General features: G+C 45.6%; 1 protein-coding gene across 2 annotated transcripts in view; it reads right to left on the minus strand.

The window, feature by feature from the left end:
* Positions 1-26,724, minus strand: part of LOC138491837 (anosmin-1-like) — a 550,452-nt gene that overhangs the window by 444,778 nt on the left and 78,950 nt on the right. For both annotated transcript variants that reach the window (XM_069618627.1, XM_069618628.1), the window contains exon 2: positions 11,590-11,637. In XM_069618627.1, coding sequence (XP_069474728.1) covers positions 11,590-11,637 — 48 coding nt within the window. The remainder of the gene's footprint in view (positions 1-11,589; positions 11,638-26,724) is intronic.

Here is a 26,724-nt window from a genome sequence, read left to right on the forward strand (position 1 = left end):
AATAACCCATCATAAGTGCGCTGCTGTCAGCAATGGCTGTCACTGCTCTAGCAGAGGCACGCCTCTCAACACGACTCATGGTCACACAGAGACATAGCTTCACCAGAAAGGTGCAAATAGTGCATTGGGGAAAAAGTAGTAACATGATGCTACATGATGTACTGTGTTCTTTATTCAAGCACAGAGGAGAGAATTGAGTGGCGTGGCAAAGAGTAACATCAACCCCGGAGACTCCTGCCATTGCTGTCAGAACGATGCCTCTGTGGAGAAGATCTTGAAGGTAGACAAGAGGAACAATTGAAGCATTTGATAGGAATTGGGGGCTGAGAAGAATCCAATCTACATTTGTTATTACTGAACAATATTTTGCAGATAATAATAAGCATATTTTAAAACCATAGAATAATGTGCCTTTCCATTTATTTTGTAAAATAAAACACCTGCCCCCTTCCAAAACGAAGGACCAAATGACCTTTAGTAAAGCTGCTGGGAGCCATTTTATTTCTCAGCCATCTTGCATGACATGGGGCATTCCTCAGAAACAGCGCAATGCCGTCAATGCAGAGGACTCACAAGGCTATGCCTAAGATTCACAGCCCCTGCGAGCACCAACCTCTTGGAAGCTGAAGCACTGAGTCAAATCCAACAGGACTCAAACCTCTGACTTGCTGACTACATGCCCATTTCTGCAATAGGCACTCAATCCACTCATGTATCTCACCTTAACTCACTGAGCTATCTTCCCTTTGCAGATGAAAGGTCACGGTTTATTAAGCTGTGTCTTAGTTATCAAAGGGGGTAAGGACTGGGAATGACTTTATAGTTGACAATGTCTAACAATACCCAGATCTAAATCAGGATCAAAGAGATTGTGTATAGGCAAAACAGAGGCTTCTTGAAATGTACCTGATAGATTATCTTTGGTTGGGTGTCCTGGAAACTGTATACAAAAATCACTTGGCGGGAGAGAAGAGGATTGCCGGTGGATCAGACACAAGTGCATAAGTGCTGCCTGTCCAGTAGAAGAATGTTGACAGACGCCTTGTACACTGGGATACCTTGGGGTAATCTTCTTAGTTACTAGGGGCGTTGTCATTATGCCAACCTCGCTTGGGGATATAGAAAATATGTTGGCAGCTGCCTGCTGCCTATATTCGATCATTATCTTCATGACTTAGTGACTAACCTGTTTAAACAGAGAGGAATGGATGGATGAAATAGAGATATAGTGACAGGAGTTGGAGACATTGAAAATGTTCTTCGACAGAGAAAAATTGGGAAGAAAACAAGGTTGGACAGAAAGGTTATTCAAAATGAGGGGCATTATACTCTGCCCCAGAAAGAGGTGACTCTGGGAGGTAACACGGTACAGATATTGCTGCTGCCACTGTTACCATGGATACTGTAAATATTGTGAACGCGAGGCACCAAGGGTTGCAAGCGATACAAATTTTGACAACACTAATGTTAGTAGTTTCTCTGAAAGAACAAATGGGACATTACTTATGGAAACAGTGAAATCAGACGCGCATGAGCAATAGAGGGGAGAAAAAGATCTCAAACAAATACACAATGGGTGAAGAGTGGGGAAGCAAATAACTTTTTTGATGATTCTCGGCAGCCCCAAATGCTTTAAACCTCTATATTAAGACCCAAATCCAGAGTCAATGTTTACACCCAACAAGACTTGCAAATCGGAGTCTGAAAAAAAGTTGCTGAAATAAGACCTGGTATTTAGCACAGAATAAATAGGGCATGAAACAATGCTTTTCAATGTGGGGGGCTGAACAAGGAATCAAAAGCATCAGTAATAGTAAATGTGGATAATAAGGAAACTAGACATCTCCTTAATACCAGGGAATGCTCTAGGCCGTCAGAGACAAAGTCATATCCACTGCTTGTCCTAAGTGGTAAGAGTGAAGAGCAGAGATTGCTGTGAGGGCAGTAAAGTGAAAGGAACATGTGGAACTCATAGCCAGAGCAATAGCGAGAAGATCAGTCACAAGTATCACATGCCTGGGGAGTGGGGGTAAAAACAACTTAAGATTTCTGGCGATCCTTTCACAAGAGAGTAGACACCTGACTTGGGGGCTGTTCACAAGGATCATCACAAGTACACACACCTCAAGACTTCCAGCAAGCTTCTTGTGGGAGAGAGAGAGAGAGCTGTGCGTGAGGGTCTGCCGGGCACAGATGACTCAATTTAAGTGAGACACAAGGATAACCGCATGCAGCAGGATGAGGCGACACCTATGTAAAAAGCACGAGGAGGCCGGGTTAATGACCGGAGCAAGAAGCAGTTCTGTAGCAAGCTAGTTTTGAAAAATGTGGATTTTTAGAGATGATGAAAGGCTATCAGGGTGAGGATCATGAGTGAACAAGCACTAGGACAAAATACACTAGAGTCCTTGACTCAGTACTCCCTTCTGCACATCAACGTCATAATACAAATGGGGGAAATAGTAAATACTGTGTTCGGGCAATGCGAATGGAATAAAGGACAAGGGGAACTGTGAATTATAGCGATAAATAACCTCATTAAAATAAGTGAGACAAGCAAACACATTTAAAGAGGCTTATAAATAGTAGAGGCCGATATTACAGAGGACATATTCTATTTCGAAGATTTTCCGAAACCAAATACTCTGGACTCTAGAAATAATAAAATAAAGGAAATAGAAGTTCTACAATTTACAGTGAGGAAGGGGACGCTGCAGCACCAGTAGGAAAGGAAGTGAAGCCGGGTGATAATGCACGTAAAGAAAATAAAAGATGCCTGTCAGTTTCTTTAGGTTTGAGGTATGGGATACATTACGAAGAAGAGTGAAAAACAAGAAAAAGGTAAAATAATAATGAGAACCAGAACAAACTCAGAATTCCCAACACAAATCAAGACTTGAGACATGGAACTGAGTGGTGCTTTCCTTAAAACCCGAAGCAAACGCCAAAACATTGCAGAGCAACTCGGGGTAGGAAACACATTTATTTTTATCAATGTTTTGTGATTGAATAGCAAAATACATACATTGGATGGTTTCTACCTCCAGACAAAAGAAAATGACAAAGAATGTTGACAAAGATGTTTTTGTTCTGTTATGTGTGTTCATGGGGAAAGCATTTGGTCTTTTATCATCTGTTCTACTTTATATTCTTATTTTGTGCTGTGTATGGATATGCCTCCATTGTGATGAATTCTGATTGCAATGGGATTTCAAATGGTGATCAATAAACTTAAACTTGAAACTTAAAACCTGGGAGTCTACTGTGATTTTATAAACTGGGCATTAGTGATCGCGAGGAAAGGGAGGGGAGCTGCTGGTCAGAGGGCTTTGATGATTGGTGAGGGCAGGATGTCATCAGTGTATCATGTGGCTTTGAGGGGGGCGGATGATGGGGTGGAGGGAGTTGATGGAGAAGGATTGATTGGAATTGGATCTTACAATTACAAGTACATATTGAAGGACACTGGAATTCTGCTAACTGGAAATATACTGTGCTCCTCAAAATGGAAATATTGTATGGATTTAATAACTGGGGTTATGCTGGATTGCCTTCCTCAGAATATACTTAGAGTATTAAAACCAGCAGTGTACCGGGACTGTCAAAATGAGAGTGTACTGGAATTGTCAAACTGGGGTTGTGAACATTGGAAACGTAAGGGTTTGTCAAACAGGATACATAGTGGGATTGTTGATCTGGGAATGCACTGGAATTCTGCTAACCTGGAATACAGGGAGGATGATAATCTGACAATATTCTAGGGTTGCCACCCAGTGCGTATACTGAGTTTGTCAAACTGGGAATGTACTCAGTGTATCCCCAAAGGGCAGCTGGTGTGACAGTCATGCTCACCTGATTTCTGTGCGAAGACGAGGCAGAGATTGAGGGAAGCCGGTGATCCACCACAATTTCTGCCCATCCCTTAAAGTGATAGGCCAAGACACAAGTCAGCCAGTGACACCTCGGAGGAGGAGGAGGAGGAGGAGGAGCACAGAATCCATGTCGGCAGCTTGTGTGGGAGCCATGCATGTGTGATTTTGTGCGAGGAAGTAGCATTGATTCTGGGAGACTGGTGATAGGCCACAGACAGTGCCCATCTCCTGAAGTAAGTGGATTGGACACATGCCATTGGGTGCCACCTGGGACGAAGAGCAGGGCATTCCTCGGGACAGTTTGTGTTAGAGTCATGCTCGTGTGATTTTTGTGAGAGAAAGCTGCAGATATTAAGGGAGCTAACAACACACTTGGTACATCTTGTCAGCACCCACATAAATATTGTGAGATAATGTCTACGATTTGGCATGAATCAGTCTTTTGGGCTAAGCCAGGCTGGGCCTATAGGCCTCTAGCTGGCATGCAGTACAGGTTAGGCCTGATAAATAAAGTTACCTTTGGATTTAGATGCTGAGATGGAAAAACCCTATCTTAATGAGATTTGGGGAGCTTGCAGAAAGGGATTTCATCCTGCACAACTTGAGTGTTGGCATGTCTGACAGAATGCCATTCCTGAAGGTCCACTAGCCTGAGCTTTTTTTTAATTCGATCTCAGAAAGTGAGATCTGCTAATTCAACCTCACATTCATATTACTTCATGCTGAAAAGTGGGTTGCAAACTTGTAACTCTGCTGGGCCTGGCTTCTGACACCCCCAGCAGCAGTCTTGTAGTTTTGCCTACATGTCAGTCACAGAGTAATGTGTGTTCCTGGACCAGCCTGCTAGAACCCAACGTTCCAATAGCCAGGGGTTACCCTTAACTGGGGCAACCCTGATGAAAGTACAATACATAATTGCTACCCCAAGGCATGGTGGCAGATTAATAACAAATATAACCGTATCTGCTTTTATATAGTAGTCTATGGGAATATACAATTATAATGTCCGACACCCTTTCTAATGACTCATCAATTAAATGTCTGTGTTTCGCCCAAAACAATATATTTGGGTCCAGCCCTAGAACCTCCCCTTTGCTCTATCTGGGAAGGCTTGTCACTTTCCCAAGATCACAGAATATACCCCCAGGGAGTCAACAAGGAATTAATGCTTCAAAAGAATGCCTTGTCAAGACAGTAGAAGATCACACCAAGTGGCAATTACTGGAATTTCTTTCATGTAATGTAGACAGGCTAGAGGAGTTAGAGTAGCTCAGGAGAGCAGCTGCAGCCAAGAGAAAGGTTACATCATCCTGGGATTTCATAAAGCATTCCCAGTTTGTGTGCTCCTCTCAATTTCCTGCAGACAAAGCCCTCTGGGACTGATATAACCAGGGAAAGACTCTTGGCAAAGCAACGAGGATTGATCCCTTGCAGAAGGTTTGAAATGGACCAATTCACTATGGCCAAATGCGTATAAAAGGGTGTGATCCCCCCTTAAATTGAACCATTTGTGACCATCGGAAGAGAACATCTTCACCTGGAACTTTATTGAGGTACACATTTCCCAAAGGCCCCTGTCATAGAGGTGAAGATAAAATAAACAATGAGGGAGAAGACCACTCCCTTCATCCATTCCAGAGGCTATTTGGGGTGAAAAGATGTTTGTACAACTCCTCCCTGCTGCCTGCGTACTGCTAACTTGGATCCTGCTCACTGGCAGAGAAGGGGGTCCCTGCAAGTGCCCTCTGACAACCTTCCTGACAGACAAGGGTGGAAGTAGGACCCACCTTATCCCTGGAGACTCTGATTGGGCCCCAACAGCAACCAAGAAGCCAAGAAACCTATCTGCCCTCTCTTTGCTGCCTCAAACCACTCTAGAGTCATTTTTAAGCTGCCACGGGACTCCTGGAGCAGTCTTTGACACTCACAGCTTTTTTTTAACTGCTTGAGCCATTGAGCAATTGACTGGATCATCACCTGCCTGCACTTCAGCCATATTTTAGCCGGTCTCCACTTTAGGACCACATTGTATTGCCTAGACCTTGTTGAACTGACTCGACTATTTTTAGGTGCTGACTCGACTATCGTCTGCCGGCTCTTACGCTGACTTGAGCCGATAAACTCTACAGAACCACAACACATCACTGGACTGCATCAAACTGACTTGATCTTCTCAAACTCAACTCAATCCATTCCTAGCACCTGCCTTGGCCATCTGAACACCATTTCTAATCATTAGAAAGCACTACGAAGCCCAGCTGAACACTGTCCAGCCACCCAAAGAATAAAGTTAAAAGCGCTCATAGTGGTTCTGTCTCCCTTACCTGGTTTAGTTGGCAGAAGAGACATTTAAGACTCCACCTTATACAGACCTATCCTTTGAGCCTTTGCTGCAGAGACCGTTGCTGCAGAGACCAGTGCCGGAGGCCCCTCACCCTTCCCCAGAGACACTGCTCTCTACTGCACTTCAGAGAGGATTACCTCCATCTCTTGTACTCCACAAAGGCAAGCCCCTCTAATGTACAACATGTCCACCAGCCCCCATAGGCAGGCATCATCATCTCCTTAGCACTTACATGCAGGCCTCAACCATTCATACATTTCCTGCCCAGGCAAGCATCATACCATCCCTCATTAGGTAAACCTAGAAAGACAACAGTACTCAGCAATACTATGCAGTGGTCACCTTTCTCTGCCGCAGGCAGGCATCAACTCTTATCCTCACTCTCCAGGTTCCTCTGCCTCTGCATTGCCAGCAATAGGCAAATTGTCAATGATCCCAAATAAGCCAGATTGAAGCTGGATGGTGTCTCACCATCCTCCTGTTCTGTTGCAACTCCTCACAGACCAGTCCCACTGACAGAGTGGTAGACATGTGTGTGAGGCCTGCTGGGCTTTGCCACACTCACTGTTCATCATACCTGCCAACCACATTGAATGTGGTGGCTGGTGACCCCTTCTTGGCACATATTGTGCTACGCTGTTGTCTGCTATCTCATGACCAACATTGATATGAGGGCTGTGTGATCTATAAGCGACCAACGACTCGACTCTACTGCTTGGTGTGATGTCAGCAAGGTTAAAAACCTATGCTGTGTTACGCAATCTATTCTTTGGCTGCCATCTGCCTCTCAACCTTGCCTCACACACAACCAAAATGCAACTCGACATTGCAACCCACCACTGACCACTCGTTTTCATGCTAAACGCATCACACACATTAAGCCATAACTAATTACATTACCCAATGCATATCACCATCTCCTACCTCCTCATAATAAGGCCTCTTCTAGCTTGCACGAAGGCAGCAGACTTTGGCTTCATGAACAGTAACATCCAGTGAAAACCTGAACATACACTATATACACAGATGCATGCTCATCCACACTGAGCCACATGGTACCTCCTGCTTACCCTGCACAGCCAATTCAATAGCAATCCAAACTCTGTGCCCTCTGCCTCCACTAGGACAAACCCTCAATTATACAAAGAGTGATTCAAGGCATAAGCACTTTATTCTAATTACATGCTTGAATTTTTTGTGCGCTGGTATTTAAACGTCTGAGGAACCTTGGCAACATTGAACATTTCTGGGAAGTACATCTACTGAGGAAAATAGGGCATTGTCATATGTGTTGACTGGACAGTTTCATACCCATACTCTCCTGAGGCTGCAGCATACTGCTTGGAACAATCAGGTTTCTAGGATTATGTCTGGAAGTTATGCTAAAATGTGGCTCTATGATGCTACATGAGGGCAGTTCTCTCAGTAAACATAGCAACCCACATCTGTTTGGACCCAAAGACGTGTCCAGGTAGGACTGTAGCCTTGTCTAGTGAGGCTATGGCAGACATGTTTCTGCCAAAGAACATTAAGAAGTTCCTTGCTCACAGTCTGGCAGGTACAGAAAACACAGCCCACTGCTATAAAGTGGTCTTCTGATTGGGTACTAATGTTTCTTCACCAAGATTCCTCCACCAGGCGCTTCTAAAGACAGTGATACAGGCAATTATGAACCATTGACTGGTGCCCAAACCAAGGATCAGCTAAGAATATTGCCACTTAAATTGCCTAGGGTGTAGCAGCAAACATGATGGCAGGTATGCTAGTGCGTCATACTGAGTGTAAGCAGTGATAAGAAGAACATGACCCGTGAGAAGAATGCCTGTTGTCTTCCCAAATCAGCGGATTGATTTCCATTTCTTGAAACTGGCCATTGTGCAGTATTTAGGCAAGTGTCATTCATCTGGCTAGTTTCACCTTCACACAACCTTCATAACAATCACGAGATATCAATACCACCCTCAAGCAAAGTCCAAGGACATTCCAAGAAAAACTATAACACAAAGACTGTCGAAATCAGTTCTGTCTCATTCGAGTGCCACCCCCACATTGGCCACAGGATCTGAAGACGGCTCTTTTATCGCAATGGCACTGGTATGCTCTCCCTGGTGGCCGGACCCTGCCTTTGTACATGTGATGTCCTTGGAAGGATCGCCAGGATGAAAACACTGCTGACCATCTGAGGTTTGCCAATGGGCTCATAGATGATCTGCACGATATCCGGAACAATGTTCTCTGGACTGACATGACAAAGGTAGACAATGTTGGCCTCAATGAGAAAAATGATGGTTGGCAAAAATAAAATACTGCATTCAAATAGAATAATCTATTCCAGACCATCACCCATTGGGTGGGAGAGGGATCATTTGGCAGTGTTGTTGTGCTTCAGGACCAGGACAGAGGGACCGCCATTGACACAACCCTGCTACATGCTATTGGCATTGTATCAGAAGATTCTAGAGGGAAATGTCAGGACATTCTTCCATGAGCTGCAGAGATAGTGTGTCATGCTGCAAGACAATGATTCTGCATGTACTACCAGATAAAGAAGAAATTACTGCAGAATAAGATATTCTGCATTCTACAATGGTCTTGGCCTAAAATTTTGCTGGTGTGAAACAAGGGACAGAAAGTCTAAAAAATGATGTGAGGCACTAGCAAAAACAGAAAACCCTTAGTTGAAGTAATTACAGCTTAAGAGGGTGCACTCCAGATAATGAATCTGTAGTTCGCATAATTTTCCACACAAGGATTTTGTACATAGAATCATTTGAGGATAAACAAATTCATTGGTTTTATGGGGTTATCTGCATCTATTGTTAAGTCTTAGATTTGAATGCAATAACATTACGGGTCTGCAGTATGTGAAAGTGATAAGGGGTTCATAAACGTTTCCTCAACACTGTGTGTATAAAATTGAAAAGGCGTGTGGACTGCCCTTGTGGGTGGGACAAGACTGATATGTAAATGGATATTTCTCTTCTGTGAAGGCTGCAGTGAGTTAAAACGTGGTTGTAGACCCTCCTGAGTGGAAGATATTCCATAGAACAGGGTATTTGACTCATGCGAGTTCTCGGTCGAGGGGCTCCCACACTCTGTTTCAATTTTGTAAAACTTGGGGTTTCACTCTAAGTAACCAAGGGTAATCCAGATGTGGACCCCTTTCTCTGTGTGCCTTAGAGAGGCTCAGCTTCACCTCACTAAGGAGGCCCAACTAGGCTGAAACATGTGTCTGGGGTTGCTGATGGGACTCTTGTTCAGAGGAGAATTGCCAGGCATTTTGGTGCTGGACTGCACTTGTGGGTGGAACAAAGACTGATATGCAAATGGGTATTTCTCCACTGTGATGGGTGAGGTGAGCTAAAACGTGGCTGTAGACCCTCCTGAGTGGAAGAAATTCCATAGAACAGGGTATTTGACTCATGCAAGTTCTCGGTCGAGGGGCTCCCACACTCTGTTTCAATTTTGTAAAACTTGGGGTTTCACTCTAAGTAACCAAGGGTAATCCAGATGTGGACCCCTTTCTCTGTGTGCCTTAGAGAGGCTCAGCTTCACCTCACTAAGGAGGCCCAACTAGGCTGAAACATGTGTCTGTGGTTGCTGATGGTACTCTTGTTCAGAGGAGAATTGCCAGGCATTTTGGTGCTGAACTGCACTTGTGGGTGGAACAAAGACTGATATGCAAATGGGTATTTCTCCACTGTGATGGGTGAGGTGAGCTAAAACGTGGCTGTAGACCCTCCTGAGTGGAAGAAATTCCATACAACAGGGTATTTGACCCATGTTCATTCTTGGTGGAGGGGCTGCCACACTCCTTTTCAATTGTGTGTATAAGAGACTGTGGGTGGTAAATAAAGTCATTCAATGGCAGATTTTGCAAGAAATACCTGAACATTAACACAAGAAGGATTGGTTGCATCTGAAAGAAAATTAATGTATCCCATGTGTTCTAATCTGTCGGATAAAAGAACACGTCAACATCAAATGCTAAGTGGGTCAAGAAAACATGATACCTGGAACATAGCCCTGCAATATGAGGATATGCAAAACCTGCCAATATATCTGCACTGAATCTGCTTAACAACCCCAGCAAACCAAACAATACAGATCCTAGGGACGAACAGTCACAAACCATCCAACATTGTCTACCTCATCCAATTCAAGAAATTCAAGGAAAGTACGTAGTAGTAAATTGCCAGAAGCTGTGCAAAACCCTGAACCTACACAATCTCGAATCTTAAAACAGAAACACCAGTGGAACATCACTTCACACAAGATGGGCATACATCACAGGGCTTGTTGGTTTTGTTATTCAAAGGAGATCTCCCAAAGATAAGACAACTAGGAACATGAGTGATCAGATTTTTGAAGATGCTTGAACTAAAGACCAGAGGTTTGACTAGGGGAGTGGGTCTCATGTCTCACTATGAGGAACTTGGAAGCCTAGCCCGCCAGGCCATGTGAACACCGGTAATATAGCCCTCAGTTTCATGCTTGTGCTAGGACTTTTAGATCTTTGGCAAGAGATAGAAGTCACCCAGCATGTGCCCATACCTAAAACAAGTGACAGTTCATTAGACATAATAAAGTGTCATATTCAAAATATCATTGTTAGACTTGCTGCAGCCTGTCATTATTGGTCCTTCAGAATAGACAGTAGCGATTTGAAAATATTCAATCTCTATACAGATGTTTTATGTAATGCAATTTTACCTATGAAAAGAAAATGCGATAATGCATGCTTCCTTTTGAAACCCTGCACTCTGAGTCATTTTTGCCATGAACAGAAATATATGTTTTTTAAAATTCAATAGGCCCTGTTTTATTAACTCGTTTCTCTCATGTATGGAAATGCACAGAAGACTGGACTGCTTGAACTATGTAAATGCAAGCATTTCACAGTGACATGTGTCTTACTACTCGGTCTGCAGCGTAGATGTGGAGCTGTTAGGTAAGATGATCAGAGCACTGCATTCTTTGCATTCCAGCATGGGGTGTAACGCTCCCATCACTGGTTCCTTCCCCTCATCATCTTATAAAGAGGTACTTTGTGACTTTGAGCGCTCATGCATTATTTCATCTCAGCGTAATGGTGTTAGTCAGTCCAATCAGGCATCAACAATATCAAAACTCAATTTTTTTTATTAAGATAAAAGAAGGAAAAATATATATTTTGTTCACAGGAGAGATCACTTCTACAGACATTAGTATTTTGAAAAAATGGCAGGGCACACTGTATTGGAGACCACTAACATAACTCAGCAATGCAGTGACCACGGATGCTTTGAGGGATTGCCAATCGGCAGGAGGGCACCTTACCCATTCCGCCTTTTCATGTAACAGTATTCACCGGCATGGACTGATCTGCCTTACCTGAGAACATCGTCTGTTGCCGTCACACCAGGCCAAAATGTCATCATTCTACAAAACAAGAAAAACCTTGGTTAGTCAATTCGGCCAACACGAGAGAAAAGTGCAATTTGTTCGCCGTGATGAGGAAAAGAAAAGATTGCATTTCAGAGGTGTGACAAGGCTGCAAGTGTATTCCTCATAAAAATAGAATGGAACCTGAACTTATGCATGCCTCGATTGATATTTCATGATATTATATTGGCACATGGGAGTGATGTTAATTTAGATAGAAAGTATATGAAATATTGACAATTGTAAACTGCTGTACAGGGTAAGTGTCCATCACAGAGACAAAACATCCTAGCCATCTGGCCTATACAAAGCTATTGGCAACGCCTAAACCTTAACAACAAAGGTTAGATAATTTCCAAAGTTAGCAATAGTGACATGAAACATGTCTGGGGATGCTTGTGGTCTCATGCAGAAGGGATGTGACCTAGTACTTTGGGCTAGCTCCCCCTTTTGTGGTGGGATCAAGCCTGATTGCATATGGTCTTTCCCCTTCTGTAATGGCTTGGCAGGCAAAGCACGATTGTCTAGAGGGTTGCCCAGAGGTTAAGATTAACTCTAAACTTTCCAGGGATCACCTCTTGTGTTTTACCAATAGTGACCTTACAGCATTGTTGTCCTTAGTTTCTTTGTATTTTGATATCAATATACTTTGTAGATTGTGGCTGTGAGGCCGACTCATCAATATCTTTACCTGTTGACAAACCAAGATTTGGTCTGTAAACCCAGGGAGTTTGGGGGAGATCCAAAGTTGCCAATCCTTAAGTACCCTGGTTCCCCAGCAGAAACACATATTCATCTAATGGCCAATAAGGGCGTTTTGGTAGCGCGGCTGAATGCTTAGGCTGAATTCTATGGAGGTCAATAGGTGCAATGAGACTACAACATGACACAGGTTTTGGGCTTTAAATGTACATATTCAGAGAACAATTTTACATAGTTATACTTTATTGGCAAATGTACTGATAATCAAAAGATATTAAATTAGTAAAGCTGCAACTGGCCTTAACAGAAATATTGAAAACAGGTTTAGTTTACAAAGCACGGGAATATTTCACTCCTGCTGTGTTGCACACAAGCAGAAGCGGGTGAGAATATCTGTTCATCACCATAGGCAATGATAAGCTGGAGACTAAGTATCATTAATGTTGTACAGGTTCAGTTGTGAATATTTTCACAGTGGGTTGACTTGCTCTCGTGTTAAGACACTGGACTCACAGTTTGAGTGTAAATGTATCAAAGCAAAAGTCAATGGAAAAAACATAATTCAATTAAGTCTCTCCAGGAGCTGTGCAGACATTTCAGCCATGTCTCAGTCAATGGTTCAAAAGTAAATTTCAGAAAAACAAGGCAGGACACGGGCTGCTTTCTGTGTGCAAGGGGAGCCAAAACAGGTGCTAACTTCTTTCACAAGCAGCTAGCTTTCCATCCAGCACTGCCCTAAAGGGGCCTTTCTGCCACTTTCTTGCTGGTGGCTCATTCATGCACACCTCGTGATGCAATGATGGCCTTCTGTGGGCCATGGAAGCAGGAGAGACAGCAGAAAATAGCTGGGGGGATAGCTCAAGCATAAGCACCTCACCCTCTCCCTGGAAACAAGATCATGGGTCGGCCAGCTCAGCCCTTCACCACCCCCATTCACACAGGTGATCATTTGAGTAGCTCGAGTGGATATCAATAGTGCCACTGGTCATTTTTGAGCTTAGAAGCATGAAGAATCCAACATGAAGCACTGCATAAATTATCATCATGGTGATGGTCACCGTCATATTAGTATTAGCAGTATTATACGCATATTTACTTTTTTTCATACATTACTGTATTGAAATTGCATGCACTTTAAATACATACTTCAATAATGGCAATGGTATAACAAGTCCACATAGTATTATACAAAAGGCTGTAAGTAAGCATAGAAGTTTACATGTGTATATCACTGTAGAGGTATATACGGTTCTATGTGAAAATGTGCCCAGGAAAATATAGTCATGTGAAAATGTAGTCAGCAAAAAGTCGTTTTTTAAAAATGTGTTTATTGCATTAAAATTGATGTAGCCATTTTTTAGCAAAAGGAAAACACAAAAGAAAAACACAAAACAAAACAAAACAATCTCATCATGTACATAATAAGGCACAGATTTTTGGGAAATATAGTAAAAATGACCTTGGCATAAATAAGATCAAATTTCTATAACATGGACTGTCTCCAGAGAGGTATCTTCAAGAAATCAAACAAGGGCGATTATATGTTTTGTTCTATGACCCTGCATTAACAAGTTCCACCACAATGAGGGGTCAGAAATTACGAAGTCTGAAAAAAGAGGTCTGAGGTGTTTTGTGTGAAGGTTTTTCAAGGATGGGCACGCCGTGACCAGATGAACAGGAGATCTAATTTCAGAGGGGATTTTACAGTGTCGAAAATGGTTTTCCTTGGACAAGCCCCTTATTGCCTGGATCTCGTTTGTTGGATAAAGATTCAGACGCCCCTCATGAATTGATCTCTGATCCTTTTATCAGGAAATTGTTTCAAGTAGGCACAGACAGTGTTCAGTTTACGACCCTCAGTTGGTAAATGTGCTACAGAGTGATAACTGCTGGTAGTTTCCAGAGTTTGAATCCAATCATGGGTTTTCAGTTTTACTTTAACTCTCGTTGGATTTCTCACCAGTTGATCCAAAGAACCTCCAATTTCTGCGAGGCATGTTGTCATTTGTAAATGCCATCCCTGCAAGGATACGTTGTTCTCCTGCATCATTTCACTATGGATCATCTCCAATGTTACTGGTCTCGGCGTAGAACAACACTTCCCATATAAGGCCAGTCTATTCCAGGTGACTATACACTTCAGAGAGGTGAGGCCCAACTCTCTACAGAGAATAGCCATCGAGGTGGATAGTGGAACACCCAAGAGCCTCTTCCAAAAGACCCCCTCCAGTCGGGTCCACAGGGGTTCCGGGATATGAAACATAGCTTCAGCACCATATGTCACGGCATTTGTAACGTTTGCTTTACAGAAACATAAAATTGGGAGAATGGAAAAACGGCCAAACTTTCAATTTAGCGGACAAGCCTGGCTAGTTAATGTTTTCATTTTTTCCATTAGATGGGTTGACATAGGCGCTTCTGGTCTTGAATTGCTTAACCAGGCGCCCAGGTATTTAAAAGATTCCATGTGTTCTATTTTCTCGCCACCTATGTGCCAGGAAAAATGATTCTTCACCCTCGTCGATGTTCCAAAACTCATGGTTTTCGTTTTACCCTTATTTATTTCAAGCCTGTTGTTTTTGATGTAGTCTTGAAGGGTATTGAGTGGCCTCTGTAGGCCAACTGGGGTCTGGTCAATAAGTCCCACATCGTTAGAGTATAATAATTGTGATAAGTGAAGTCCGCCCACCTTTGGGGGGAATGATCTTGTTAGCAGGAAGGCGTCAGGCATATGCTCAAGAAAAAAGTTAAAGGGGCCATTGGGCATCCATGTTTTCTCCTCTTAAATGTTTTACTTCTTTGGACAAAATCCCAGCCTGATTTAATCTTACTCTTAAGGAGGTAGAAGAGTGCACGGCCTTGATTGGATGCAATATTCACTCAGGGCAGTTTTTCTTCTCCATTTGTGTCCAAAGCAAACCCCTATCCACTTGATTGAAAGCTTGGACTAAATCCACAAAGACCATATAGATCTTGCCCTTCCGGCCATGTGAGTTTCCCTTCAAGATTTGAAACAGCAAGATATTAACAGCAGTACCCAAACCCTTCACAAAAACTGTTTGGAATGGATCAAAACAGTCGGTCAACCGGCACCAAGCATGAAGATGGTCCAGGATGATAGAGCTGTACAGTTTAAGAAATTACATCCAGGAGAGCGATCGGGCAGTAGTTCTTCAGATCATACCAATCACCTTTTTTGTGAATTGGAACCATGATCGCTCTCCTCCACGAACTGGGCACTTGATGGGATATAGCAATTTGTCTGAACAGAGTGGATAGGAATACCACCCAATCTTCTGGGAACTCCTTCAACATAGATTGTTAGCCCTTCGGGGCCTGGTGCTCGGGAAACCTTCAGTCTCCTGATCCGGTCTACAATCTCGCACTGTCCTTGTTCGCAACCCACAGACCAGTACTCTGTGAAGAGTCCCCCTCTACTCCGACGACCATAGTCGGAGTACAGAGGTTTCCAAAGTGATTGATCCACAGCTCCTCACATATACTTCGATGTATGTAGCCAGTTTTTATAGCTTAGCCGTGCTGACTTAGCTTTAACTAAGTCATTCAACAGCCCCGATTTTTTAGCGGCACCTTCCAACATTCGCATTAGACTTCTCTTGGTCACCAGGATCGGGTCAAAAGAGTCGTTTTCAAAAATGTTGTCTTTGAATACAAGCAATCCAAAGTGGGAAAATGTTTCCAGTAATAAGGTCGCCAACAAAGCTACATTTAAATACACAATGGTACAGGGCTTGAACCCTAAATGTGACCCACCCGCTAACAAAACCTTCACAATTACCCCAACTCCATTTCTAAACCTTCAGCTAACTCTAATTACAACCCTTATTCCACGCTGAACATTTACAGAACACTAAGCCTTCAGCGTGCTAAACCATTGTATTTGCATGTTACTCAATACAAAATAAATGGAAAATGAACAGTGAACCTATCTCCAACCCCATCACCAGCTCACCACAAAGTACATAAACATTGTCTTAATTCAAATCCTTGCTCTAGTACTAGCCTTACCCTAACTGCAAGTTTACCAATTAACCTAATGCAGGGGGGTATTGCAATAGTGGGGCGGGATGGGGCGAGCCACAAAAAAAGTTCTGGTACTTTCCCCCCCAAATGCACTTTGGAAAATGAATGCTAAAATGACACAGAGTCGCTCCTGTCCCCCATATGATGATTTGACTCTGTACCTTCTCCCTGTAACATTCGGACAAGAGTGGTAAATGAAGCTGTGTGCTATGATATATATGATAAGTCATTTATAACACGGCTGTTCACACGTGTTTATAGGCGCAAGTGTTGCTCCTGCTCTGCATCTGTCCCTTTAGTTGGCTTGCAGTGCAGTTAGCGGCCTGGAGTGGCACACCGAGCGTGCTCCTGCTATACCCCCCCATTGTGCATGGAGGGTGTAGAGAAGGAGCATGCAGCCACACTGCTGTCCATGTCCTGCTCCAGACCATTGTTCTACAGGCAGCAAGGCCGAGCAGGAGCACACAGCAACACTGCTGTCCTGAACAGGACACCCAGAAAAAAAGTCATGCCACATTAAGAAAGAGCTAGACTGGCTGCCCCAAAATGCCAGACTAGGCAAGTAATAACACATACCCTGCTTGGTTTATCATGGATGCATAGACTAAAGTCATGCCACAATATGAAAGGACTAGACCGGCTGCCCCAAAATACTATTCTAGCCAAGTAATGACACATACCATACTTGATTGATCAGGGATGCCCAGAAAAAATGTCACGCCACAGTAAGTAAGGGCTAAACTGGATGCCCAAAAATGTTAGTGTAGCCAAGTAATAATACATACCATACTTGGTTTTAAACCAAGTAATGTAGGCATTATTACTTGGCTAGAGTGGCATTTGAGGCAACCAGTCTAGCCCTTTCTTACCATGGCATGATGTTTTTTTTCCGGGGATAGATGCCCAGAAAAAAACGCCATCATGCCACATTAAGAAAAGACTAGACTGGCTGCCCCCAAATGCCAGTCTAGCTCAGTAATAACACATACCATAGATGCCCATAACAAATGTCATGTCACAGTAAGAAAGGGCTACGCTGGCTGCTCTCAAATGCAGTCTAGCCAAGTAATAACACATACAATTTTTGGTTTGTCATGGATGCCTATTAAAAAACTGGCAGTACCATTAGGGCACACCACCCCTCACCTCCCACTGACAAAGTCTGCCCCTCGTCCTCCACTGCCAGCACAAATATATGCACACAGCCACCCAGTCACACCTCATGCACTCACTACACATAAACCAAAAACACACAACACAGCACCAGGAATACATAAACATACACACGCACATAAAACAATGTTTTCTTACCTGTTCCAGTACGTTCTTAAGTCCCTGAGCACATTCACGAGTCCGACTTCAGAAATAAGTCAGATCATTTCTTTCTGGAGTCGGATGCACTCCGACTCCAGAAAGAAATGACCTGATTTCTTTCTGAAGTCAGACTAGTGAATGCGCCTAGGACTGGGAATGGGTGGTAAGAGGTATCCCTGGAAGCATTTAAAGCCCAAGCAAGGCAAGCAGCCTTGCATGGGAATGGGTGGTAAGGGTATCCCTGGAAGCATTTAAAGCCCAAGCAAGGCAAGCAGCCCTGCATGGGAACGGGTGGGCAGGGTATCCCTGGAAGCATTTAAAGCCCAAGCAAGGCAAGGAGCCTTGCATGGGAACGGGTGGGCAGGGTATCCCTGGAAGCATATGAAGCCCAAGCAAGGCAAGCAGCCTTGCATGGGAATGGGTGGTAAGGGTATCCCTGGAAGCATTTAAAGCCCAAGCAAGGCAAGCAGCCTTGTATGGGAATGGGTGGGCAGGGTATCCCTGGAAGCATTTAAAGCCCAATCAAGGCAAGCAGCCTTGCATGAAAATGGGTGGTAAGAGTATCCCTGGAAGCATATGAAGCCCAAGCAAGGCAAGCAGCCTTGTATGGGAATGGGTGGTAAGGGTATCCCTGGAAGCATTTAAAGCCCAAGCAAGGCAAGCAGCCTTGTATGGGAATTGGTGGAAAGGGTATCCCTGGAAGCATTTAAAGCCCAAGCAAGGCAAGCAGCCTTGTATGGCGCTAAAATCTGGGGACACATCAGGTGCGCACATTTTTCTATTATTGAAAATGAACACCTGAAGAATATTCTTGGCCTGCCTTTTAGTGCACCAAACCTGGCAGCCTTCTTGGAGACTAATGTGCAGCGCATAGAGTCACTATCCCAGTCTATTATTGGGCCAGGATTTGGTCAACTGGACAGCTGGACAAATATAGGGAGGCCCTCCTTCATCCTATGTCACGGATGGCGGCAGGTCGCTCCCTTGGCTTTTGCACATAAAACATTATAACATGACATTGGGTTGAGCGAGTACTGGCTCAGGCCTGCCAGCAGGGACAGTTAAAGCAAACTGGCTATTAAGAATGCGTATGGATCCAAGATGGAGTCAGACGTTTTTAAATAAAATGGGACAGTGTTCACCGTTAACTAGACACTGGGGCCTGAAGCACAGGTTTGGCTATGAGGGGCACTTAGACTGTGTATGTCCCAGGCACATGAGATCACTTCATATAAAGCTGCGTTTGGCCCTACTGCCAGATGCACGCCTCTGCAGCAAATGGAATAGTCTTGTGGCGGCAGAGTGCCCATTTCGCCCGGATTTAACTGAAAGCACCACTCATTTTGTATTAATGTGTCCCCAACACCTAGACCTGAGAAGAAGATTACTGAGACCACTCTTAAGGGAGAGACATGCCAGAACGACGGAGGAGGCAATGGCTCCTTTGCAGTTTTTCCGCCCATAGCTTGGCAGTTCATTCGCCATCCAATCACCTCATGCGGCCTGGAATAGGAGGCGGGCAAAGCTAGCAAAGCGACCCAGTAAAAGCAGAAGCACAGGGAAGTGCGCAGTTGGGCCCTGACAGTCCGCCAGGCCCCTCCTGCATCCACGTGTTGGTGACCCCACCCACGCCTCCACAAGCTACCACCACCAGGCATCATGAGCAGAAGGGGTTCCACTTCTGGGTCCGGGCCCAGCTCACCACAACAAGTTCGCGCGACGCAGCCAATTCAACTATGGCTACCCCCGCCTTTCACCATGACCCCCCAATCCACGAAGGGACCGAGATAGACTGACTGGATGGAGGACTTCCAACATTATGTAAGGGGGTCTGGTGATGGTGACTCCCCAACATCAGAGACATCTTTCTCAATTTGGTAGGAGGGGAGATAAAAACCGTAGTGAAGACGATCCCCGTAGCTGAACAGAACACATTCAAAAACTTGATCACGGCGCTAGATAAACTCCTCATCATAGAAGTCAACCGTGATTATGAACGCTATCTGTTCAACAAGTGCACCCAAATGCCACAAGAGACTGTCGATGAATTCATAACCCGCCTACGGGTGAAAGGCGCAAACTGCCAATTTGACGCATTTTCGCTAGAGGAAGCAATAAGACTGAGAGTCATTGCAGGATGTCTGTCCCCGGCCCTCAAGAAACAGCTCTTAAAGAAACCTCTCACCATCCAAGAGGTGAACGAGCTCGCTCGCATACATGAAAGGGTCGACGCCCAAGCCACATCCATGGGCAATCCAGGCAACCCTAAACAAGAGTCAGCTGAGCTCGTCGCGGCCATACAGCCATCTCGTCCAGGTGACAGAGGGTCACATCCATACAGAACACAACCCACGCAAGTTCCCCGCCAACAGAGGCAATGCTATCGTTGTGGGATGTCATTTCCACATGCAGGGTCATGCCCAGCGTTATCCCAACGGTGCACAAACTGTGGAAGAGAGGGTCATTTTTACTCTGTGTGCCGAGAAGGCATACCATTTCCGCCGATGAGGCCTCCAGCACAGACTAGGACGCCTTTCCGCCCACCGCCTCCACAATACAACCAACCCAGATACAACCAACAAGGGCAGGGGCAAAGGCGATATATCAAAGCCATTGATGAGTACCAACCACAGGGATACTCGTTGCAGCCTGACCAGGCAGACCAACCCAGGCATCTCACCGATGAATATGACCACCCACCGATGGAATACAGGTACGAGACTGCCTACCACGACGAACAGGAAGGGGCATACGATTTGTCTTATGACACATATGACCAGGTTGAATTTGTCAATCTCATACTTGACACTGAAGAGGCCAGGGAGGCCCCCAAAATCCCTGTCAAAATGGGTAACTACCAGTTCCAATTCATGATTGACTCAGGCGCAACTGTAAACATTATGGGTGAGCAGGATTACGCTAGGATACCGAACCCGCCTGCTCTCGAACTTTCTCGCTCGAGGATTTTCCAGTGGGGAGCTGCAACACCCCTACAGACAGTGGGATGCTTCACGCAACATCTCCTTTTGAACGGCCGGCAGATTGACACGACGATACACATCATCCGGTCACTGGCCAGAAGTCGATGCCTACTCAGTTACCATACGGCGTCTCGCTTGGGGCTAATCGAGATACACGTGAAAACGGGAGACATCATCGCGGCAACCTCGAACAGCCCAAATCTGAGAGACTCAGTCGGCACTGTAACGTGCTACCAATCACAAAACCTGATCACACAAGATGACATCGCAAGAGACTTTCCTAACCTATGCAAGGGGCTGGGCAAGCTCAAGGCCCTTCCCATCCGGCTTCACATCGACCCCTTGGTGACGCCAGTACCGCAATATCCTCGGAGAGTCGGATTTCACCTACAAACAGCAGTGTCGGAGGCACTCCAACAATTGCTCTCCGATGGTATTATCGAACCTGCCACAGGGTCAACGCCATGGGTATCTCCCCTTGTGGTCGTGCCCAAAGAAGGGGGAAAGATCCGGCTGTGCGTGGACATGAGGGTGGCAAACACCGCTATTCAGCATGAGAGACATCCGGGACCATGCATCGAGGATATGATTGTCCAACTAAACAACGCACAGATGTTCTCCAAGCTCGACCTCGTTCAAGGCTACCATCAGTTGGAGTTACACCCGGAGTCCAGGCCCATCACAACGTTCGCCACCCATGCTGGACTCTACAGATACTGGCGGCTAAACTTTGGGATCTCATCCGCTGCAGAGATTTTTCAGGAGGCCAAACGGCAGGTGATCTGACCCATTAAGGGCACGCTAAATTACAGCGACAATATCCTCGTTTTTGGATCTACGAAGGAGTCCCATGACAAGGCCCTGCATGCCACGTGCGCGGCACTTCAGGAAGCGGGCCTCACTCTCAACATCACCAAGTGTCGGTTCAGCAAGACAAAACTGAAATTTTTTGGACACATCTTCTCCCGCGAAGGGATGCTTCCAGAAGCTGACAAGGTTGACACGATCACCAACCTGGGTGAGCCGCAAGAGGTAGCCGAAGTCCGCTCATTCCTCGGCATGGCGGGCTACTGCGCGAGGTACATACCCCACTATGCATCCCTTACCGACCCGCTGAGGAAACTTCTACAAAAGGAGTCAATCTTCGAGTGGACCCCTGCCTGTCGTCAGGCATTCTCTGACATCAAGCGAGCTCTTACGGAGGCACACCGCCTCGCATACTTCAACCCGTCGTGGCACACTGAAATTGTCGTGGATGCGAGCCCGGTGGGCCTTGGCGCCATCCTGGCCCAGACCAGCGGCGCAGATGTCCACCCAAGACATGTGATCGCCTATGCGAGCAGGGCATTGTCCACCCCGGAACTCGCCTACTCCCAGGCGGAGAAGGAGAGTTTAGCCGCTGTCTGGGCCTGTGAGCATTTTCACAACTTCATCATTGGGAAAAAGTTTACGTTAATCACGGACCACCAAGCCCTGCTGTCCCTATTCGGGAACCCACACACCAAAATGCCCCCCAGAATTGAGCGGTGGGGCATCCGCCTGCAGGAATACAACTATGACATTGTCCACCGTCCCGGGGGTGATCTGAACCCCGCTGACTATCTATCACGACATCCGGTTGGGGCGCCACTGACCCGAAAAGGGGACGTTGCCTACGTGCAGTACATATCGTCCAACTCACTACCCCCAGTGCTGTCCCTTGAGAGGGTTGCTGCCGCCTCAGCCGCTGACCCTACCACAGCTCTCGCCATAAGCCTCACGTCAACCAACAAGTGGAACGACCATCGTAGAGCAATGCTGGCGCACCCAGGGGTATGCAGACAAGAGATTGAGAGGCTGGCCAGGATACACAGAGAACTAGCCGTCAAAGACAGCAACATCCTCCTCAGAGGGTGCAAAATCGTCATCCCTTCCACGCTAAGGAACGAGGTCGTCAACACGGCTCATGAGGGGCACAGAGGGGCCGACAACACTAAGAAGCAGCTGAGGTGCCACGTCTGGTTCGCATTTCTAGACGCAGCAGTAGAAGAATGGGTGAGGAACTGTCATGCATGCCAGTGGACAGCCCCTCCGGAGCATCCACCCCCGCTACAACACACACAGATTCCGGAACGTCCGTGGGAGCGCGTAGCAATGGACTTCTATGGGCCGACGGAAGTTGGTGACTACCTCCTGCTCTTCATAGACGAGCACTCAAGATTCCCCATCGTCAAGACAGTCACCACCACCGCATTCCCGCAAGTAGCAGCAGCCACAGAGGAAGCGTTTAGCGAGTGGGGGATCCCTAAAACAGTCAAATCCGACAATGGGCCACCGTTCTGCGGGTACAAGTTCAGGACACTAGCGGAACACCTAGGGTTTGAACACATGAAGGTGACCCCTCACCACCCGCAAGCAAACGGCATGGCCGAACGCTTCATGGCGTCAATCAAGAAGACGAGACAAAGAGCAAGAGTAGAGGCAGTCGACCCTCACCAGGCACTGTGCCGACTTCTACGGGACTATAGAAACACCCCCCATGAAGCCACAAACAAGACGCCCGCGGAGTTAATGCTCCGTTACAATGTGAGAACCCGCATACCTCACAACTCATCATATGAGGAGCTACCCAACATGGACGTACTCCAAAGGGACGCAGAGGCAAAAGAGAGAGCAAGACGAGACACCGATTCCCGCCGCCACGCGGTGACACCGGATTTTCACATAGGGGATGAAGTGCTCGTCCAACAACCAACAACCAGGAAGACAGATCCGCGGTTCGCCCCGAGCCCCATGAGGGTAACCGCAGTAAAAGGCACGATGGTGACAGCTGAGGACCAGAACAGAGCTGTCACCAGGAACTGTCAACAATTCAGACACTACACCAGACGTGAGGGAGTGGAACTGCCCCAGCGGTCGGCCTCTCCAGAGCCGCGAGAACCGCGGGATGACTTGTGGATCCCTCCGGGAAGAGACCCGGGAAGAATAAGTCAGGAAGAAGGAACTCTGGAATCATCCGGGCCGGGTACCCTCGACGAGAGACCTCGGAGAGTCATCAAGAAGCCGGCGAGACTAGTTGAAGAGTGTTGACTCTGATGTTTGGACATATTGTTCGGGGGTGGTGTTGCCAGGCACTCAAGGGTTAATGAGTGCGGCCCCCGCCGTTGGGAAGGCAGAGTTATTGCAGCGGGGAGCGGGAGGAAGAAAGGGGGAATTCTGGGTAAGGCGCGAGAGCGCCAGTTCCTGTTGGATATCGATAGAATAAAGAGTTGTTCATTTCCACTCTGTGTGCGCGTCCTCCTTAATGACCCTTCCAAGTGGGTAACAATCTCAATATGTGATTTGTGTGTTACTATGCTGCTTTTATGGTTTTTTTACTGAAATAAAGCTGTGCTCTAGTGAATATCGCTTTCCTTTGCAATCTGCTAAAATGTAATCACAAAGGTGGGTACATCCTCCTTCTGTTTAACTCTGCCTTTGTTCAATTGTAATTGCATTAGTGCCATGCACTCCACTACTGCAGTCCCTGGTGTGTGGCACCATCAGAAACACACGCATATGGTGACATCACATCACCTGTCCAGCTAGGTACTGCCACATAGAGCAGAGTACAGGAGAAGAAAAGTGCTTGTAAAGTGCGTGAGTAAACAACTTATTATATAGCGCTCCATAACCACAGTTGTGAAACTGCCTTTCGGCGCTGGTCTTAATTTGATTGAAAATGTATATGTTTTTTGTTATGCAGCAAAATCAAAGGAAATCAAACTAGCAGCAGCTGTGGGGCTGTTAACCCTTCAAGCAGTAACAATCCAGTCTTGTATAATGAACATGTATTAGGATAAAATACCTAAACGGAACTTAATATCCTATTACTTGCAGATTTTCGTGGTCACTCTAAAAACAAGCACTGACCATGCCAATGGTTTGGACTTTTGTGTAGGCAGGGGAAAGGCACTGCCCAGGCACTGCCATAATGATATTAACTGGCCATAGATCATAGCAGGTTCAAAACGGTGTGAGTGCCTGAGCATCGAATAGCAGTGCCTGGCAAAGGCCTAGTACTTATACACAAGCCAATACTGTTGGCTTTGTCAATGCGTGTTTTCAACAGAACTTCATTGAAGGAGAGGCAGAGTGCTTATACATCACGTGGCTGAAGGCAGACCTGGTCTAAGACATTTTTATTACACCAGTAGCGGGTTAACAGCTCCAATTAGGTCATTTACTCTCTGAAGACTGCTTTGAAAACACACTAGCAGGCACTTAGAGGGCAACGTTTGATGGTAAGGCTTGATTAAAGTGAGCTCAAAGAGTTCCCATGAGGAGGTATTTTGAGCGGCAAGACATTTTTATTACACCAGTAGCGGGTTAACAGCTCCAATTAGGTCATTTACTCTCTGAAGACTGCTTTTAAAATACACTAGCAGGCACTTAGAGGGCAACGTTTGATGGTAAGGCTTGATTAAAGTGAGCTCAAAGAGTTCCCATGAGGAGGTATTTTGAGCGGGAAGGGCCAGGAACTGTGTGGGGATGGCCATAGGGATTATCATGGCCATGGGCAGTCAATGGGTGGGCAAATAACCAAACAACTCTAACAACAAAAGCTGCGTGTCCCTCCTCATATGGCTTTTCGCCCTCTCTGTGCTCTAATGCGATAGTTTTGCGTTTTCATTGTCTTAAGCGACACCTAATAGCCCAAACTAACCAGCCTGGAGTTTGCTTTGCGGTGGGTCGACTAATCCAAATATAACTTGAATGCGCTTTGTGAGGAATGACAAGTTAATTCAACATGGCCAAACGGAATACACGTCACTCAAGGGATATCACCAATGTTGCCTTCATCAGAGGGGAATCATCAAATAGCATCATAGCTTGTATTTATTTGATCACTTTCAACCCCAGGGAATATGTTCATATACAACTATTATTACTAAATGAAATGAGTACCTCTGGAGGATAACATGTTGAGTCGTTCCTGCCAGGGTTCCAACTGCTGAAGTACAGATCTCACCAGTGTAGGCATAAAACAGTCTTCCTAGGGTTTGGGAGCCAGACTACTTAATCTTCAAACCCCCACGCTATTTTTAATGACAAAATGTCATCTCATTTAAAGAATGGCGCATTGTCCAATCAATAAACCTGTCAATTATAACTATACGGGGTGTTGGTCTTGCTTCAAATACATGTATCCCAAAATGTAGGCGTTCCCACTTTGGGCTTTCTAACCAATCTCCTAACTCCCATAACAATTCTTTGGGAAATGCCAAGTCAGGCATTGAATTGTGGTGGGGTATAAAAGGGGTAAAAAAAAATGCTTTATTATAAGCTCATAGGTTAACCGCATGAAGACAGATTTGACAGTACACAGGCGTTGTCGGTGCTCTGTTAAGAAGCGTTAACATTTTTCAAGAAGCATTTTGCCCCCTATGTATGACGGGTTATTGGGGCGTTTCCTCACAGTTCAGCCCCATACAAAATAGCATTGCATGCCTGAGCTCTGTGCACGTCAAGCGCTGGAATAACTGTCTTGCCACCATAGCTGTGTGCAAAGTCCAAGCTGGCTCCAGCACAGTCATTTAGTATTAAGGGGTACGCCTCTGTTTTCGCACATCCCACCTTTCGTACTTTTTCTGTCTGTGAAGGTATACTTTCAGAATGATGGGGTGGGGCAGGTATAGAGTACTGCACGGGGTGTACAGAGTAATGTAACCCATGCAGCCCTTTCTATAAGTGGAAGTGCCAAAGCTGCTAATACATTGGTCTTGTTTGTTCCTTCCTGTAGGCTATTAGTTGCGCTACATGGTTGCAGAGGGGCTGAGGAGATGGACCTGGCTAGTATCCAACAAGTTACATGGGTTAGCAAACTCCTCCCCCGACTTGCACTTTCCACAAACAAAGCAATTGCTTTGATAAGTTGCTCTTGAGTTTCAATATATTTATGCTTTTTTCTCAATTTATTTCTGTGATCTGCGGTTGCTGCGGATTTCGCGCAATGTGCACTTTTCCAGGGCCAATGATTGCCACCAACTGTAATCTGGGTGCTGGTGCGCTTTTATGATCTCAA

The sequence above is a fragment of the Ambystoma mexicanum genome, chromosome 10 (genome assembly GCF_040938575.1).
Source record: "Ambystoma mexicanum isolate Mex_15411 chromosome 10, UKY_AmexF1_1, whole genome shotgun sequence".
NCBI classification, from domain to species: domain Eukaryota; kingdom Metazoa; phylum Chordata; class Amphibia; order Caudata; family Ambystomatidae; genus Ambystoma; species Ambystoma mexicanum.